Source organism: Cladosporium halotolerans (assembly GCF_011745625.1).
Source record: "Cladosporium halotolerans strain TM138-S3 chromosome Unknown Sca36, whole genome shotgun sequence".
Taxonomy (NCBI): domain Eukaryota; kingdom Fungi; phylum Ascomycota; class Dothideomycetes; order Cladosporiales; family Cladosporiaceae; genus Cladosporium; species Cladosporium halotolerans.
The window spans coordinates 19,305-37,427 of NW_027191487.1; the positions used below are offsets into that span (position 1 = coordinate 19,305).

Below are 18,123 nucleotides of genomic sequence, written 5' to 3' on the forward strand. Positions count from 1 at the left end.
CTGAGTGGTGATGAGAAGCGAGGTTTTGGTATTGTGTACATTGCCCTTTTCAAGGCTTGTAATATTGCGCGAGAAATGCGCGCTGAGATTTACGCACTTCACACCGCCATTGTCATGGAAGCGGATATCTCCACTGCATATCCTAACCCTACTTTACAGTGCAACAACTCTCGTAACTCTCGTGCCCTCGGGTATGCATCGTCCACCAGAATGCCTTGAAAACATTATCGTACAGTGTGCCTCTCTATTCAATTAGTCCCAGCTGCGGCCCCGTTAGCTCCAAGTCTGCGAAATCAGATATGTTGGGAAAGATAGTTCATACCCGTGCTCGGTCTGCCTCACAATACCGCCGCGGTTTCCTGTCTGCTTTCCGGTCTTGCCGCCTTCAACGACTAACCGGTCAAGCTGGAAGAATTGTGACACCACTGTCTGTCTCTGCGCGCAAAGAAACGTCAGCATTGAGCTCGATAACTCATCCTGCCGGAGGTCGTCGGGAAAGAAGGCAGATGGACAGGGCCAAGTCGTCAGATTCGGCTCAATCGTTGTGCCTCCTCCAGACGGTCGTTCAAGGTTCCCACAAAAAATAGATCGTCAACCCACCTTCATGCCTTGCAGCTCCTTCAGACCCTTCTGCATCAGCTCCTGCACTTTGCGCCCATCGCTCTCGCCGATGTGTTCCCTGAAAGCGTCCCGTGTCCTCCTCTTGGCGTACTCGCGGAAGTTATAGGCGGCGAACTGGTTGCTCTGGCGCAGGAGGGAGCGAAAGAGGGAGCGGGCTTCGAAGGCGGACATGGCGGGCTGTGTGGTTGCCCTGGCGGGAGCTCTGGGTAGTGTCGGTGTTATTTGAGATGAGGTCCAGAAACTTAGACGATCCAGATATTAACCCAAGGCCGGTCCGGATTCCCGTCAAAAGTGTGCGGTGGGCGTTTGGAGGTGGAAGATGGGATGCGGCGTTGGCTTGATGTCACCACGGCAGAAGCGACAAATCTGAAGGTCGGATCTGGGGCGGCTGGCGTAGGGTCGCACGGGCCGATGCGTCCACGGCGCAAGGCCCCCGGTCAGCGCAGCCCGACCTCACGTCGCGCGAGGCGCACGCGTTGCTCTGGCAGAACCGTCATCGGGGAACCGCATCTGCTTGACTACGGCATCCATTGCTCTTGAGCCAGACCACAATTTATCGCAGGACGAATCTGCTTACCATCCCAGCGGTAGACCGCGGAGATACCGTTCGACACAGCTCGCAAACCGCCTCGGCGCATCTTGCGAGCGCCTCCATTCCGGGAACATGGCCGCGGTATGTCATTCTTTAGCCCTTCTTTGCGCATGAAATCATTGGACTGCGGCATCCAAGTCTCGTACAGCAATTTATCTGATGTAAACGCGCTGCGCATTCGCAAGTGCATTGTCATCTCAACCTCGGTCCATCAAGCGCGACGCCATCGAGTCCACCACAGAATCGGCGATCTTTCTAACACGCGATTCTCCAGTACCGACCCCCAGGTCGTTCAGGCCGATCGGGACGCACTCAAGCAGACAACGATATCTTTGAAGGCCTACCTGTGAAGCAATGGTCCAGCGCGCCCAGCCGCATTTCTCTTGCGCCTCCGCCCACCGAAGCGGAAATCGAGAAGGCGCACGACAAGTGGGCCGACCCTGCAATGCCCGAGAACTTCCAATTGCTACTCCCTCACACTCAGCAGCTTCTGCGCATCGCTCGGAGCGGAAGGTATGGCACCAAGCGCAAGACGGCGCCGGACGCCGAACCGGATGCGGACGACTTCAACGCACGCGATGAGGAAGCGCTTCCTGACGACATTCTCGCAAAGCCCACGCAGACGGAGGAGAAGGGCTTCGTCGCGAGGAAGTGGCGACAGGTGCCTGAGGCCGCCCTTGTGCCGGAGCATCTGCACTGGGAATTCCTGGCGAAGCGACGAAAAGGCCTGTCCAACTTTTATCACGGAGGCGGCACTGAGATCTCCAGCGGCGGCATGCCGCAGATCGCCAAGCGCAAGACCCGCGTGCAGAGAGTCCTCGACCCTGCCACCGGCGAGAGCGTAATCTACGAGGTATTAGCTCTTGAAGGTCAGGTGCTCGAGAACGAGCTTCCGGCAGATTCGCAGATGCAGGCCGTGCGCTTGGAGCCAGGGACGACGGTCGAGGGGCTCGGAACTGCCGACGATGAGGGTCTCATTAGTCTCGTCCCTGCTAACCCAGCTGCTGCTTCACGGCGGAATAGGCCTCCCCCGAAGAAGAAAGGTGGGCCTGGTAGAGGCAAGAAGCGCGTCACATTCACGAACCCGGACGGCAGCACTTATACCACCATTGTGCCAAATGCGACCAAGATTGTGCCTCAGCCCGGGCAGACTGTCAAGCACGTTGCCAAAGGCGAAGACGCTGGTAGGGATGTCTCGATGGAGGAAGCTGCGAGGCTGGCGCATGAAAATGGTGGAGAAGTTGGGGAAGGTGACGATGAAGGTGACGATGACGACGAAGGGGACGAGGGTGATGAGGATGACGACAGGGAGGACGGCGAAATCCCCGATGACGATGCTGAAGTTGCCACTACTCCTGCGAAGAAGGCGTCAGCTGAGCCGAAAACTGTCGCACCCGAAGCTGTTCCCGTTTCAACTGAGCCAGTCGAGGCTCCGCCTGCACCGATGGACCTTACACAGCCGAGTCAGACTACACACGACAGCGCACCCGCGACCGTGCCACATGCCGACACTGACATCGAGATGGAAGATCGTCCATCGGAAGCCCAACCGCCACAACCGGAGGTCGAGGACGAGCTATTGGAGAAGTCTGTACCTGAGGAAGCCATTGCGAAAGAGCCTTCTCAACCAGCCGAGGGTCCTCTTCCCGTTCCTGAACCGGAGTCCATGGAAGGCATCACAGAGAGCGGACCCGCGCCCGAGTCTGAGTCTGCTTCGAAGGAGGACGAGCCTGAGGAGTCTGTGAAGAAGGAGTCGCCAGTGGATGAGCCTCTCTCACATGATGCTACTCAAGAAGTCCCCTTGTCGGAGAAACCTGCACCGGAAGGGCTGGCGCAACATGAGCCGACAGCACCGGAGCCTGCAGAGAGGCCTGCCGTCGAGGCAGTTGCGCCTCAGGCAGAAGAGACGACACCTGAGCCAAAAGTTGAACAGCCAGCTTCTATTGATGCCGAACAAGAGTCAGAGAGCGTAGAGCAACCTGCGGTCGCAGAGGCCGCCGTCTCAGAAGATGTGGCGCAATCTGGATTGCAAGACAACGAGAAGCAAGCAGAAGAAACTGAAGCGGCAAGTGAAGAAACCGAGAAAAAGCAGACGGGAGCGGAGGAAAAGCCAAAAGAAGGCGACGAGGATTTGCTAGGTAGTCTGGAGAGATCTTTGGAAGGGTAGCCGTTATCAAAAGGCCTAGGGTCAACGAGAGATGTTATCTGTACAATACCATGAAACAGCTGTATATTGCAAAGATTGAGATAATCACATGAGGAACTCTTGCAACATCATCCGCAATTGCATCGCCTTCATTACCGGTAGGTCGTCAAAGCACCAACGCATGCTTCAGTGGACAGAGGGCGAACGGACCAGGTCCGGCTCCAGAAAGCGGCGCAGTGACGTGTGGAGGAGAGTGGACGGAAACGCCTCAGGCCCGCAAGTCGCCCCCCAGTTCGTCACAGCCACTGAAGACGCGAAGCTCCGAGGCGACAGCTTTGAGTGCAGCTCCCGCGGGTTGCGATCTTGCTATATTTCTCGCCCACTTGACATATACTGCTCTTTCGCTTTCTGTATACCGGTGGCGCACGGCTCGACCACCTTTACAACTGCCAGCGCAGCGCGTCTCCAGTGACTGAGGTGGTCAGACTCCGCCGTTCGGCCATTGGGCACCGCTTCCCGCCCTAATCGCACGACTCCCTCCGTCCACAACTCTCGACAACGACACCGTCAACACTTTGATTGCCCAACATGGCGCTCGCATATAATGCTACGCGCAATGTCGACCTCAGCAAGTCCGAGACGGAGCTGTCGACCAACATCCGCAAAGCCACCTCCATCGACGAGACCGCACCGAAGCGCAAACATGTTCGCGCCTGCATCGTCTACACCTGGGATCATAAATCCAGCCAGTCCTTCTGGAATGGCATGAAGGTTCAGCCAATCCAGGCCGACGAGGTGCAGACCTTCAAGGCTCTCATCACCGTACACAAGGTCTTGCAGGAGGGACACCCGGTCGCGCTCAAAGAGGCCCAGGCCAACGTTAGCTGGCTCGAGAGTCTGATGCGCGGATCTGCCGGAGGCTTGGGTGATGGCATGAAGGGATACGCACCGATGATCCAGGAGTACATCTTCTACCTGGTCTCGAAGCTCAACTTCCACCGCAACCATCCGGAGTTCAACGGCACCTTCGAATACGAGGAGTACATCTCCTTGAAGAGCATCAACGACCCCAACGAGGGTTACGAGACCATCAGTGACCTCGCGAACCTCCAAGACCAGATCGACAGCTTCCAAAAGCTCATCTTCTCACACTTCCGGACTGGCGCGAACAACGAGTGCAGGATCTCGGCGCTGGTGCCCCTCGTGCAGGAGAGCTATGGAATCTACAAGTTCATTACTAGCATGCTGCGTGCTATGCACACGACTCTGGGAGACGACGAGGCCCTGTCTCCTCTAAGGGGCCGCTACGATGCACAGCACTACCGACTCGTTCGCTTCTACTACGAATGCTCGAACTTGCGCTACCTCACTTCCTTGATCACAGTGCCGAAGCTCCCTCAAGACCCGCCTAGCTTGCTCAGCGAGGACGAGTCAGCACCCGCTCTACCCGCACGACCCAAGAACGAGGCCGCAACGAAGCCCAGGGACACACCGCCGCCTACGCAGTCCACTGACCCTGAACCGATCAACGAATTTTGGAAGAACGAACAACAGAGGGCGCAGGATGAATTCGCAGCCGAGCAGGCACGTTTGCAGGCGCAGTGGGAAGAAGCGCAAAGGCTTCAGCAACAGCAGGCGTTGCAAGCACAGCGGGATTTCGAGGAGCAGCAACGTCTGCAGGCGGAGCAGCAGAGACTCCAGCTCGAGCAGCTGCAGAGGCAGCAATACGCTGAGCAGACACAGGGTCGTATGGCAGAGCTGGAGCAGGAGAACCTGAACGCGAGAGCCCAGTACGAGCGCGATCAGCTCATGCTCGAGCAGTATGACCGCAGGATGAAGGCGCTGGAGCAGGAGCTCGGACAGCTGAACGCCAACTTCCAACAGCAGACCAGCAGCAAAGACGACCAGATCCGTTCCCTTCAAGAGCAGGTTAACACTTGGCGGACAAAGTACGAGGCGCTGGCCAAGCTATACAGTCAGCTTCGCCACGAACACCTGGAGCTTCTGCAGAAATTCAAGGGCGTACAGCTCAAGGCAGCGAGCGCGCAAGAGGCGATTGACAGGCGAGAGAAGCTCGAGCGTGAGCTCAAGACGAAGAACTTGGAATTGGCGGACATGATCCGCGAGCGCGATCGCGCAATGCACGACAAGGACCGTAGCACCGGTGGTCACAAAGACGAAGTGGAGAAGCTCAAGCGCGAATTGCGCATGGCAATTGACCGTGCAGACAACGCTGAGAGAGGGAAGGGTTCAGAACTCAGTGCTATGCTGTCCAGGCACAACCGTGAGATCGCAGACTTGGAGGAGGCGTTGCGCAACAAGACCAGGGCTCTCGACGATGTGCACTTCAAGCTCGGTGAGGGATCATCCGACCTTGAGCGCCAGCTACGCGACAAAGAGGAGGAGCTGGAGATCTACAAGCAGGGCATGGATCAGACTTTGCTGGAGCTGAACGAGCTCCGCCAAGGTGGCGGAGATAATGACAAAGCCATGGACGAGCAGATCGACGTGATGCTGCTGGACAACATTCGCAAGATCAACGACATCATTGACTCCGTTCTGCAATCTGGCGTGCAACGTGTAGACGACGCTCTCTACGAGCTCGACAGCAGCATGCAAGCTGGCAACCAAAGCGCGAGCGGCCCCTACGTTCTTTCGCAGATCGAGAAGGCGCAGTCGAGTGCCATGGAGTTCAGCACTGCCTTCAACAACTTCATCGCTGACGGCCCCAATTCCACCCATGCGGAAGTGATCAGGACTGTGCACACCTTCTCCAACGCTATCGCGGATGTCTTGTCGAACACCAAGGGTCTGACTCGATTTGCTTCTGACGACAAGAAGGCTGATCAACTCGTCAACGCCGCACGCCGAAGTGCGTCTTCCTCAGTCGACTTCTTCCGTGGCATCATGTCTTACCGCCTGGACGGGCTCGAGGACCTCCAGAAGACTGACGTCGTCATCAACAAGAACAACGACGTGCAGGTCGCTCTCAACAACCTCTCTAAGGTCGCCGATGCATTCGCACCCAAGACCAAGGTCACCAACCAGAGCGGTGACCTCGGCGAGCTTGTCGACCGCGAAATGACCAACGCCGCCAAAGCCATCGACGATGCGACCGAGCGCCTCACCAAGCTGATGAACAAGCCTCGCGACCAATACAGCACCTACGAGCTCAAGATCCACGACTCGATCCTGGAAGCTGCCATCGCGGTCACCAATGCCATCGCTCGCCTGATCAAGGCCGCCGCGTCATCACAGCAAGAAATCGTGCAGCAAGGCCGCGGCACCAGCATGAGCAAGACGCAATTCTACAAGAAGAACAACAGGTGGACGGAAGGCCTCATCTCCGCGGCCAAGGCCGTCGCGCGCTCGACCAACATGCTCATCGAGACAGCCGACGGCGTCATCTCTGGCCGCAACTCGCCGGAGCAGCTCATCGTCGCCTCCAACGACGTCGCCGCCTCGACCGCCCAGCTCGTCGCCGCCAGCAGAGTCAAGGCCAGCTTCATGTCCAAGACGCAGGAGAAGCTGGAGGACGCCAGCAAGGCCGTCACCGGCGCCTGCAGGGGCTTGGTCAAGCAGGTGCAGGCCATCATCGAGAGCCGGAACAGGGACGACGGCGAAGACATGGATTACTCCAAGCTGTCGGGCCACGACTTCAAGGTCCGGCAGATGGAGCAGCAGGTGCGTTTTTGTCCTTTCAGCCGTCGGGCAGTCACAAAATCTAGGTTACTGACGTACTTCCTCACAGGTCGAGATTCTGCAACTCGAGAACGCGCTGTCTTCCGCCCGCCATCGTCTGGGCGAGATGAGGAAGATTTCGTACCAGGAGGAGGACTAAGCAAGAGTATCCCTTGTCACGCAGGATGTCACGTGATGATTGTGGAGGCCGGTTTAAATAGATACCAGTTGTATAGCAAATACCTCATTGCAGTCTTACCTGTCATCTTATGTGCTTGTGTACTACAATTGCCCACGCGAGAGTCTCTTTGCCATTTATACATCGCCGGCTTCGAAGGAGCTGACTCGTGATAGGTGATTTACTCGCCATGGCTGCGACAGCCTGAAAGGCTTGAGTGTGCTTCTTCCGGCGGCCGTTGGTCTCTCTTTCGGTTACGTGTAGACTATCCGTCTCAAGCAAAAGATATTCTTGAGTCAATCCCTCTTGCAACAGCAGCGGATATAATCCATTCATAGACGAGGCTGGACTCCATCACAGCCGCAATGAACCAAGAAAAGTAAGAGCAACTCGGAACAATTCCTTCAATTCTTCACTCCTCTCAGCTAATACAAAACGAACCCAAAAAGAAAAAGGGGGTATATCTGAATCAGAAACTAAACAAAAAAACGAAGTCAGAAAGACACTCTTGTCCCTTCCCCGCACGAACCACGTGGAGCCAAAGCAAAGCAAGGGATGCATGCCGGAGGTGAGGGATGCAGCATCTCGCTCGGACGACATTAACACTCTCCGCCTTGATTCGTCTTTTTTCCAAAACCAATGCATCACATTACCCAACTTCACCCAACTACCTCCACTTCCTCAAAAAGCAGTCGCGACACCACCAACCGCCGTCCCCACCAGAGCCGCACTCCCGTTCCCATTTCCATTTGCCACACTCCCCTGCGCGTTCGAAACGCTCCTGCTCACGCCCGGGCCGGAGAAATTCCTGACCTCGCCTCTGCCCTCCTTGGGCACACTGGCCACAGGCGTGACGCCGCCCTTGACGCGCATTTTTGTGCCGGGGACGTTCCTGAGCCGAGAAGTGCGCCACTGCTCGTACCAGCGGGAGCGGCTCAGCTCGCGGAGGTCGGTGCGCCATTCGCTAAAGACTGAGTCGCGGAGACGCGGGAAGTCGCAGTGGGCTGGGTTGAGAGGGGAGGCGGAGCCCCAGGGGAAGATGCGGGAGAGCTGCTGTTCGGTGGCGGGGCCGGAGGTGGGGAGGGTGTAGGGGTCCGGGGAGATGACGGACATCGGGAGGTAGGGTTCTTCGTCCTGGGCGGGAGAGGTGGATAGGGAGGGCTGGCGGGCATGGGAGGCGCGCTTGGAGAGGCGTTTGGATTTTGCGGTTTGCGAGACAGGAGAGGATTCGGAGGAAGAGCTTGGGAGAAGGTTGTCGATTGGGGTTTGGGGTTGTTTTTCGTCGAAGTTTTGCGTGGGGAGGTCGAGGTCGAGTTCTGCTTCGTCTTCCTCGCGGAGGACGTTAGGATCGTCGTATTGGTCGTCATCGTCGTCGTCTTCGAGTTCGAGAGCATCCAATGGGTTTAGGGAGTTGTTAATGATACTCTGCCAGACAGCGCGCTTCAAGTGGGTCAGATGGCTGACTGTCAGTGTGTCTGCCTTGGCGATTACTGGAACCACGACGGTTTTCTCCCAGAGCGCACGGAGAACTTGCACCTCGACATCATCGTCAAGACCGTTTTTCTGAGCAACCAGAGCACCATGTTGGAATTGCGAGAGAGCGGCGATGTTGGCATCGAGCTTGAGAGGGTCCAAAACAAGGAAGACGCAGTGTATGTGGGTGTCTCTAAAACCCGGGCTACGCATCACCTTCTGTTCCTCTGCAAATGTCTCTTCGAACTTGGATTCGATGAAGCCGGTCATCTCTCGGAGTTGCAAGTCGACTATGTTCTTTTCCAAGCCAGCCGAGTCCCAGAGCGTGAGGCCGACGCGCTCGCCATCCATCTCGGTCTCGAGGTATGAAGATGTAAAGTTTCCTTTGGTTTGCGGGGCTGGAGACTCGGTTTCGTGCTTGGAGGAGGACGTGGCGAGGGAGTGGTTCAAGAGTGAGATGAAGGAGCTTTTGCCGCTGTTCTTCGTGCCGACTACAAGCACACTGTTCGACAGGTCAGTCAGAGCCCTAGAGGTGGAGAAAACTGACGTGCTATACTCACTTGAACGGTGTAGGATCCTTCCGCCTGCGCATTCTTCTCGGACTGTTAACATGACCCGTCTGAGCACTAGTGGGTGCGTAACTGTACCGGCCACGATTGGTCATGCTCCCGGTCCTCTCGTGCGGCTCGTCTCCATTGGCTGTGGCAACATTGGCCGGCGGCGGGCTGGCGGAGGCCGACGCACCGCGAAGCACATACGATGGAGAGCTGGAGTTGTCCCTGTGAGCGGCGGCCATGGCTACATTGCCCGGCCTGGAGAAATTGGCAGTCGTCTGCACTGGAGCATGAGCCTGTACGTGGCCAGATTGAGGCGCAAGACGAGCTGCGTGCGAGTTCTGATTGAACATGGCGATGCTGTCAGGGCGTGCATCTTCGCCGCCGAAGCTGGGCATGCCAGGAAGAGGGTTGTGACTGGGCAGGCGAGGCGGCTGCTTGGGCAGCATCTGGGCCTCGCGCTGCTGGCGCTCGAGCTCAGCCTGCTGCTGTTGCTGCTGCTGCTTCGCCTTGGAGCCTCTGCGCAGCATGCTGGGCTTGCGTTCTCGCGACTTGGAGCGTGAGCGGAAGATGCTGGTGCTGGAGCGGCCGGGCTCGTCGTCGGCGGACTGTCGCGGCGGGTGGTCGCTGGGAGGGGTCGGGTATGCGGTGCTCGTGACGGTGGCGGCCTCGCCGTAGTGGAAGTGCTTGTTCGGGTCGGTGTGGAGGAAGGCCGGCGGCTGGGCGAGGGTGGGCGGAGGAGGAAGCGGCGGCGCGGTGAGCGGGTCGGCGTAGGCAGTCGCGTGCGGCGGGGGCGAGTGCAGTTGGCGCGAGGAGTTGCCGCGCAGCAGGCCGCCCAGGCTGTTCTTTCTCGGCCGGCCCTTCAAGATGCTGCCGCTGCCCGAGCTCTTCTGGCGCTGGTGGTGCGGCAGGTAGTGGTGGGCGAGGTCGGGCGAGCGACTGGGGCTGGCGGAGGCGTTGGAGGGAGGCGCGGGCGGAGGGCGGTGCGGGATGGAGTAGTCAATGCCGTCCTGCAGCCTGCCGGCGCCGGAGATTCCTGAGGCCATGGTGGTGCCGCGCGGTGCAGCAGCGCCTAACCTGGAGCGATGTCCCTGGGCCTCGCGGCAGCAGCAGCAGCAGCAGCAGCGGCGGCGGTAGCAGTCGCCGCACAGGCCGCGCGAGGTGCGACCAGGATGCCGATGGTGCGACAAGGATGCAATGCGCCGGCGGAGATTGCGCCTGCCCCGTCTGCCACACTCGGGCGCGAGTCACGTCTCCTGGAGGGTCGCGGGGAGTTTGAGACGCGTGCAGGTCGGTCGCGGCAGGCAGCGTCGCGAGGCAGCGGCGTGGTAGGTAAGTGAATGATCGGTGAGCTCTCGCACGTGAAAGCGTGGCCGCGCCGGTTGTTGTCTGCACGGCTGCAGCGATCGTCGCCGCGTCCCGCGCCCCCCTCAGCCACCAGGCGCGCCAGGGTCTGGGGCTCATGGGGTTCGTCAGGCTCTCGGACGACATCTACCGCCCGCGCCCAAGCCGTTGCGCTAATCTGCCCGCCCACCACGACTGCCCTTGTGCCTTATTCCCTTTTCGTGCCACCCTCCGTGATTGATGCCTTGCGCATTCTAGATCCTTATCGGTGGAGTGCTCGTGAAATTGCGAGGGGAGTCAGCATGTATATTGCCAACCAGATCCAATGCATGAGGAAACATCCTGAATAATCATCCTCTCGGGATCACCACCGCTGCAGCTCACCTCTCAACACGTCATGCAAAACGCTCATGCCGCCGGGCCTCATGCACACAGTCTTCGTTGCTCCGATGTACATAGAGTATGGCAAGAAGATATATCCGCCTACCTCAGGGCTCTTTTTCGGGTCCACCCGTCGCTCGTATGCATCGAAAAGCAATTCTCAGCCTTGCGACATTCGCCGATGCAGTCCCTCGCGATAAGGCTCAAAATAGCCTTTGACGCACACAATGTACCTGAACGAGCGAAACCTTGTCGCGTGAACCGGCGTTCTTATTATACGTTGCTGCTATTCGTCAGCCCAGACGATAGTAATAGTGACTCTAGGGTTAGGGTTAGGGCAAGGGTGACCACAATACTCTTTCCCGTCAATCATTACGATGATCAACATAATTGTGAAGGTTCAGATTGTCATCTTGCTCAAAACTGATATGGATTTGTGACTTAATCTATGAACACATCAATTGAACGTTGGAGCAATTGGTGCATTGTGCCCTTCTCTGCACAGAAGCGATGTTGTCAAACAAGATTATCCCGCTAGAGCAGATGAAAACGCAGTGGTTCTTGCATGCAAAATCCCGAAGGTCTTCATGACAGTCTTCTCTTCGTAAAGTGAGGAAGACTAATAACGATTAGGCAGCCGGCTGCGAATCCTCAGCGGACATTGACTCTAGACACACCCTGTGGACGGCGTCAAGCTGAGCTGTGCAACCTTGTCAGATGTCTATAGCTGAGAGCAGTCAAGCACGCAGTCAAGACATCAAATCCTTTGGTGTCATCAAGATCGGCACATAGAGTGTACTGACTGCCTTGTCAGAACCTGCGCTGCAACATCGATTAACGGGGATTATTGAGCCCCCCTTCGCTGGCGTCACCGTTCAAAGAGAATGGGAAGACAGGCGAACCTTTACGTACTCATTCCGACTGGTACTTTGAATATGGTTTCACTTACTAATATTCCTCGATCACGACTCAGAGTGACTAAAGCGTCATGCACTCACCAATCGCCAGTTTGACGGCCTCTGACAAGCAAGCTCCGAGAAGCACGTGTCGATCGCCAACTTGTCGGGACGATTGTTAAAGTTCCCCGAGGTGTCCGAAAACAGATCTGTCTCAAACCTTGCAGGACCAGATCGAGGCTGCTGCAGCTTACACTTGGCGCAACGTTGCGTCCAATTGAAGTCCAGGCTGAAGTCGCTTGCAGACGCAAGGCCTCGTGTACGACGCCCCGCCATACAGTACATCTGCGTGGCGCAAAACAGCCGTTCCGAAGATGGTGAGCAACCCTCCCGAAACGCATCCACCACAGAACTTTCATGACGGCGCGTCGCTGTGGTCTTGAACACATGTTAGCAACCTTGTGTCAACATGTGAGCGTTGATCTCGAGGACAAAACAGCCATGCTTGTATGGGCCATGCTTGTATGGACACGGTCATACCAGACCCTTGGTTGAGAGAGCGTCGCTGCAGCTTACACGTACTTCTCAAAGGTTGCACGACTTCACGTCCTTCCGGACCGCGGGTCACAGAGAGATTGCTTTTATACCCTGACCGCTCTTGCCCTAACCCCCGTACTCACTTCACGTCGCGATATTGTTGTCCGCAAGCAATGATCTTCTTTCATGTGATCACCGTGATTAACTCAAGCCATCCTTCCATATCGTGAAGATGATTGTTCGATGACGATCGTGAAGAGCCAGGATCATGACAACCGAGAGCTTGCTTTAGGGCCGCGCTATCGAGGCGCGTTTGAGGCGATTATTGAAGACGAATACAGCTTTGAGAGGTTGTTGCCTGTTGCATAGCTTCAAGTGTTGGGCTGCATTCGGAGGAGCTGGAGGCTCGGAGCGTCCAGGCGGAGGCGCTTATTATGAGCGAGCCAACGTAACGAAGTTGTTATTGACGTTGAGCATGTGATGCGGCCCTAGAGGCCCGGCATCTCGAGAAATAATCGAAGGTACGAAATAGGCGGGTTTTCGTGATCGTCGAATGCTGTCGCCATAGGAGACCATGCGAATCAACAAACCGCGACTTCAATTTGACCTCACTTCACCCTGAACACGACAAGCGCATCAGCAAAGCATTTCATCTTCACTGCAAGAGTTGTCGTGCCAGCAATATTTTCATTGACCGACGGCGACAATAACAGGGGAGCATCTTCGGTCGAGTGCACGACAAAACTGTCCGCAGAATCTATCCTTGGACAACGACATATCGCGACTGTCGACTGTCTTCGCCATGGCATCAACATCTTCTGGTGCCAACATCACCAATCAATCAAAATATTTCGCACCTCCGCACAGCATCGATGAACTCCCACTCACAATCCGCTACGGCCTCATCGCCGTCGGCATTTGCGGCCTCGCCTCCTTCTTGTCGACCCTCAGTCTCTTCAGCACTCTTGTTTATCGCCTCTTCACCTGGCGCGCACACTACAAGTCCTTCCTCGGCTACAACCAATACGTCATGCTCTTCATGAACCTCATCCTCGCCGACCTCTGCCAAGCGACCGCGTTCGTGATCTCTTTTTACTGGCTGGGCAAAAACGCCATACTAGCCCCGACAGCCACCTGCACCGCGCAAGGCTTCCTCCTGCACTTCGGCGACGTCTCCTCCGCCTTCTTCGTCCTCTGCATCGCCCTGCACACTTTCATCACCGCCGCCCGCGGCATCCGCCTCGCCTACTCCATCTTCACCCTTGCGATCAGTTTCGCCTGGCTCGCCGCGCTCCTCCTGACAATCGTCGGCCTCGCGATCCACAAAGAAACCTACTTCGTGCGCGCCGGCGCCTGGTGCTGGGTGAGCAACGACTACGAACCCGAACGACTCGGGCTGCACTACTTCTGGCTGTTCCTGTCCGAGTTCGGACTCCTCGTCATCTACGCCGTGATCTTCTTCACGCTGCGGCAGAAGACGGCCTCGCTGTTCGCGGGCCAGCAGCGCGGCGACGCCGGCCCGGCCAACAAGAACACCGTCAAAGCGGTCAACCGCATCACGAAGCTGATGATGCTGTACCCGCTCTGCTACGCGATGCTGACGCTGCCGATCAGCGCGGTGCGGATGTGGAGCATGGCGAACGACGGGCGGGCGCCGAGCGACGCGACGCAGTGCGTGATGGGGGCGCTGCTGGCGAGCTGCGGCTGGGTGGACTGCCTGCTGTACTCGCTGACGCGCAAGAGGCTGATGCGCGAGACGATGGGCGGAACGGGCAGCAGCGGCAACGGGTCGAGGCTGGCGCACGAGTTCAAGCAGCTCGGGTGTCGAAATCCGAACAATGCGATTTTGCAGACGAGGACGTTCGAGGTGACGAGCGAGAGCGTTGATGCGTCGGTGGACGAGGAGGTTCCGGCTACGGGGGGTTACAGCGAGATTTCGTCCGGGCTTGGGTCGCGGGTGAGGAGACAGAAGAAAGTGCCGGCGTTGGAGAAGGTGTATGAGCTTGGGTCCGGAAACGAAGAAGTTGTGACACCGGCCACGCCGGCCAATGCGAAGACTGCAAGGGTCAGCGAGGATAGTGGCGAGGGTGAATCATCGCCGGCCAACCAGTTGCGCAGGAAGAAGGCGTTCGACGTCTTGCCGAAAACGCCGCCGACGAAACACTCTACGCCGCCCGAGTGAATTGGTCTCTTTGATAGGCAGCGGCCATTGGCGTTCGAAGGAGCTGTGAAAGCTTTTGGGTAGGCGATCAGGCATGGGTTTGTTTTGGCGTTCGGCGAGCAATCGGGTTTGAAAGGGTGCATGGGTATAAAGGGTTGGGCGCATGGCCTTATTGGGGCAAAACCCAGTGGCATTGGAATCAAGCCTCCAGTCTTGCGAATGAGTCGTTGTACGATGACGAGCATCTGGTCTTCAGTTTTGCCTTTGCAGGGAACGACGCTGCTGTTCCCGACTTCTGCGTAAGCCCATAGGGTGAGAAACGAGAGTATGCTCAGCAGTGTCACAGCTTGTCCTTCGAACCGTCCAGATCACTGAGCATGTCAAACCATTCGCATTCAGGGGTATCATAACAGAGAGAAACCTAAAACAAACCAAACCAAAGCCCCCAACCGTTCAACTCCACAACCCACCCCTCACTGAAAAGCCATACTCTTCCTCAACTGCCTCTCCCTCTGCCCCGCCTGCAACTCCAGCCTGCCCACAGCATAACTCAGCCTCTCCTTCTTCTGCCTCAACTGGCTAACCTTCAACTGCTCCAAACTACTCAGCCCGCCAGCCCCAGCGGTGCTCTGTCTCGCAGCCGATGTCGAGCTCTTCCTGGCGCCACCCTGTGATGGATTCGACAGCCTACCCTCCTGTAGATCTGCTTTGGCGATAAGCGACTGTTCGCGACGGGCCATTTTGTCCAATTGCGCTTCGACGCGGGCGAGGAGGGTGTTGAGCTCGGGTTCGAGGGAGGAGAGGAGGGTTTGTTGGGCGGTTTGGAGGGAGGGCTCGGAGACTAGTTCGAAGTGCTGTGATTTGATTGTCAGCATTCGCCAAAACTGCTAAAGTAAGAAAGCAACGTACGCGTGTAGTCTGCAGTACTTTGCTCAATCGCGGGTAGTCGTGGACGCCAGCGTCGAGGGTGTTGATGCTGGACTCGAGGAGCTGCATGCTGGTGCGGAGGGACGACACGCAGCCCTGCAGGGCTGTAGAAGCGCTTGAGTCCATGATCGTTCTATTGGAATTTATTTCAATCGGTTCAATCGTTGTCCAACCATCGTCCCAAGCGCATACGCGCGCAGCGTGGTAAACATCAAGTCGCAAGCCCGGCAAAACCCCGGCCCAGCCCTCCTCCGACGCTTTCTCGTTCCCGCCAAGCCCCGGGCCTCAGCGAGCGAAGCTGCCCGTCCCAGCCGGGGGCAAGCAGCGAAGGACCGCGAGAACAGACAGAGCAACCGCACCGCCATCCAACCCCCCCATCCACCACCGACACATCACCATCGCCCGCAACAATGTCTCTCCTCGGCAAGAAGTTCCCCGTCAAAGTCGGTGAGTAGGCCTGCTGTCGGCATCCGCGCTGCTGCGCCCGGTCGCGCGCGCGCAGAGCGCAGGATGGAGATCATTGGAAGCCGACGAGCAGAGAGCTGACGGTTTCTTTCAATTCACAGTCCAGCCCATGTGGCCGTTCTACTCCGCCGGTACGATGACCCGATGAACAGCGAGCGCCAGCGATGTAGCGCGCGAGGAGGAAACCTTGGAGCTATACCTGGGAAGAAAGACATGAAAGAGACCAGGAGCTGAAGCGAATTTTTGTCACAGGCCTCATCATTGCGTACGGCATCAACTCTCTCGCGACCTCTCTTGCGCAAAGTACGTTCTACCCGTTTCTATGGCTTGAGGAGGATAAAATGGAAGGACGCAAGAGGAGGCGGCTGGAATGGGGAATCGGATGGCTTGAGGGAGTGGAAGGAATCATCTCCCTTGGAAGCAGATATTTGAGGGCATATGATGATTATAGGACGGATGACTAACATGATTTCACCACAGGCGACGAGTACAAGAACGACCCGCGCAACCCCGCGCTCAAGAACACCACCAAGGGCCACTAAGCGTGGTTCGCATACCCCGAAGCTGGATGTGAATTGAGCTGGAGACAGGATGATGATGTGACATTTGGTGGAGTAAGCATGTGTGAAGGAAAGAAGAGCGGCCCCTCTAGCTCGGTAGAGGAGGCTTGACCGGACAGCAGGTGTTGCAAGCTCTTTGTATATATATCGTATCAAAGCTGTCACAAGCGAAAGGTGTATGTTGTATGCCGTGAGATAAATTTACCAGTCTCGTGTGAGATGGGGATACGAGAAAGAGTGGCAAGTGACTGTTTTCTAGCTACCTTGGCCAGGTGCCATTGATTGACTCGTGTAGACAAACAACGCAGAAGCATCTGCTATCAGTGAACCTCGGACATCGCCTCTTGCCACCAAAAGACGCATTGGCTTCGCTTGACAAAACTATCTTATCAATGTAGGCACATACTGATGGTGATGTAAACAAACAAGCATCTTCACCGCGCAAGTTGCATCGTCCGATGAAGCGGAGTTCTCCAAAGTCACGCGAGCCCATCCGCCATCACCGCCTTTTCAACCCCGTGCGAGAGCGTTACCTCCTCACCGTCGATCTGCCAGAGGTACCTAGTACATTGCGGCATTTACGTTTTCGTAGCAAACTTACAAGAGTCAGAGTTGTATTCAACCAGTCGGTAGCAGGTGTTACGAGCGAGAGCCAGCCGGGAGTGTTTGTTTCATGGATGGAAGCGAGCATTGAAGAGAGTAGCTACCCACGCCAGTCGTGCGCTGACCTGGTATACAGCTCGAACGGGAACATGTGCAGGGTGTGGTGCAACGTGTTAATAATATCCCGTTTAGCATGTGCATTGCTATCGTTGGACAGACAAATCACAGTTTATTGTCTAAATATTTCCACGTCGCAGCAAACACGACAGCAAGCATTGCTACCTTCACTTGCTTGCACGATCGTCATATACGTGAGCAAGGTAAGGTAGGTCGCTCATGAGGGGAAATGGACACGCGAGCAGCCAAGGCCGGTACCAGGCTGTTCGGCATCGGAAGGGCTTCCACCGCTCTTTTGCAGCCCAAAGAAGGAGGCAGGCAATCATCATGCGAAAGCGGGAGAAGCGGGCGTTTGGGGTCTGCCGCAGGCGTGGAAGCGTGGCGCCAGGCGAGAGCTATTTTCGGGCCTGAGGTGGATATGGGTCGGGAAGCCGACGGGATGGATTTACTAAACATCATGTAACGAGAAGTGCTGTGGAGTTACCGTATGCACCTGGACGCTTGACAAGGTGCACACATGACAGTCTACATATCGGATCTCACATGAGGAGGTAGCTAGCGTGGGGAAGGTGCAAGATCGACCTGTCTGTCGGACAAGATGCCAAAACCCCCTCACGCAGGCAGATACACACCGGATCTTCGATTGCCTGGAGCCTTGGCCGATGTTCGATATAGGGCGCGGGGGCGAGAGTCCTCAGGCGATCCGTGGGCTGGGCTTGGAGGTTTGATGAGGGGCGAAGCGGAGAATTGGAGATGTTGGGCGCCGCAGTAGCCAGCGACGGAACCTGAAAGCAAACGTTCAAGCGTGCAAGCGCCTGGCGTTTGCTGCAGGGAACAAGGGGACATGGGAGCAAGCATGTGCGTTCGGATTATTGACATGTGGTGAG

The 18,123-nt window shown here is 56.8% G+C and overlaps 7 protein-coding genes across 7 annotated transcripts; 4 read left to right on the top strand and 3 right to left on the bottom strand.

Moving 5' to 3' along the window:
• Positions 1 to 5: 5 nt before the first annotated feature.
• Positions 6 to 956, bottom strand: WHR41_08011 (uncharacterized protein). The gene is made up of 3 exons (XM_069376615.1): positions 601 to 956; positions 323 to 435; positions 6 to 262 (listed from the first exon to the last, which is right to left on the bottom strand). The coding sequence occupies exons 1-3, from the start codon at positions 790 to 792 to the stop codon at positions 253 to 255; spliced, it is 315 nt and encodes a 104-aa protein (XP_069226496.1). The 5' UTR covers positions 793 to 956; the 3' UTR covers positions 6 to 252.
• A 163-nt stretch (positions 957 to 1,119) lies between these two features.
• Positions 1,120 to 3,490, top strand: WHR41_08012 (uncharacterized protein). The gene is made up of 2 exons (XM_069376616.1): positions 1,120 to 1,294; positions 1,488 to 3,490. The coding sequence occupies exons 1-2, from the start codon at positions 1,286 to 1,288 to the stop codon at positions 3,378 to 3,380; spliced, it is 1,902 nt and encodes a 633-aa protein (XP_069226499.1). The 5' UTR covers positions 1,120 to 1,285; the 3' UTR covers positions 3,381 to 3,490.
• Positions 3,491 to 3,718: 228 nt separating this feature from the next.
• On the top strand, positions 3,719 to 7,305 carry WHR41_08013 (uncharacterized protein). The gene is made up of 2 exons (XM_069376617.1): positions 3,719 to 7,043; positions 7,111 to 7,305. The coding sequence occupies exons 1-2, from the start codon at positions 3,948 to 3,950 to the stop codon at positions 7,198 to 7,200; spliced, it is 3,186 nt and encodes a 1,061-aa protein (XP_069226498.1). The 5' UTR covers positions 3,719 to 3,947; the 3' UTR covers positions 7,201 to 7,305.
• Positions 7,306 to 7,697: 392 nt separating this feature from the next.
• On the bottom strand, positions 7,698 to 10,291 carry WHR41_08014 (uncharacterized protein; the record flags this gene model as incomplete). Its single annotated transcript, XM_069376618.1, has 2 exons — positions 7,698 to 9,193; positions 9,252 to 10,291. The coding sequence occupies 2 exons, from the start codon at positions 10,289 to 10,291 to the stop codon at positions 7,900 to 7,902; spliced, it is 2,334 nt and encodes a 777-aa protein (XP_069226501.1). The 3' UTR covers positions 7,698 to 7,899.
• A 2,914-nt stretch (positions 10,292 to 13,205) lies between these two features.
• Positions 13,206 to 14,585, top strand: WHR41_08015 (uncharacterized protein; the record flags this gene model as incomplete). The annotated part of the gene is made up of 1 exon (XM_069376619.1): positions 13,206 to 14,585. The coding sequence occupies one exon, from the start codon at positions 13,206 to 13,208 to the stop codon at positions 14,583 to 14,585; it is 1,380 nt and encodes a 459-aa protein (XP_069226500.1).
• Positions 14,586 to 14,932: 347 nt separating this feature from the next.
• Positions 14,933 to 15,662, bottom strand: WHR41_08016 (uncharacterized protein). The gene is made up of 2 exons (XM_069376620.1): positions 15,474 to 15,662; positions 14,933 to 15,418 (listed from the first exon to the last, which is right to left on the bottom strand). Exons 1-2 carry the CDS (start codon positions 15,615 to 15,617, stop codon positions 15,038 to 15,040), a joined length of 525 nt encoding a protein of 174 aa, XP_069226503.1. The 5' UTR covers positions 15,618 to 15,662; the 3' UTR covers positions 14,933 to 15,037.
• Positions 15,663 to 15,901: 239 nt separating this feature from the next.
• On the top strand, positions 15,902 to 16,498 carry WHR41_08017 (uncharacterized protein; the record flags this gene model as incomplete). The annotated part of the gene is made up of 4 exons (XM_069376621.1): positions 15,902 to 15,938; positions 16,058 to 16,087; positions 16,209 to 16,259; positions 16,437 to 16,498. The coding sequence occupies 4 exons, from the start codon at positions 15,902 to 15,904 to the stop codon at positions 16,496 to 16,498; spliced, it is 180 nt and encodes a 59-aa protein (XP_069226502.1).
• Between the last annotated feature and the right edge of the window lie 1,625 nt (positions 16,499 to 18,123).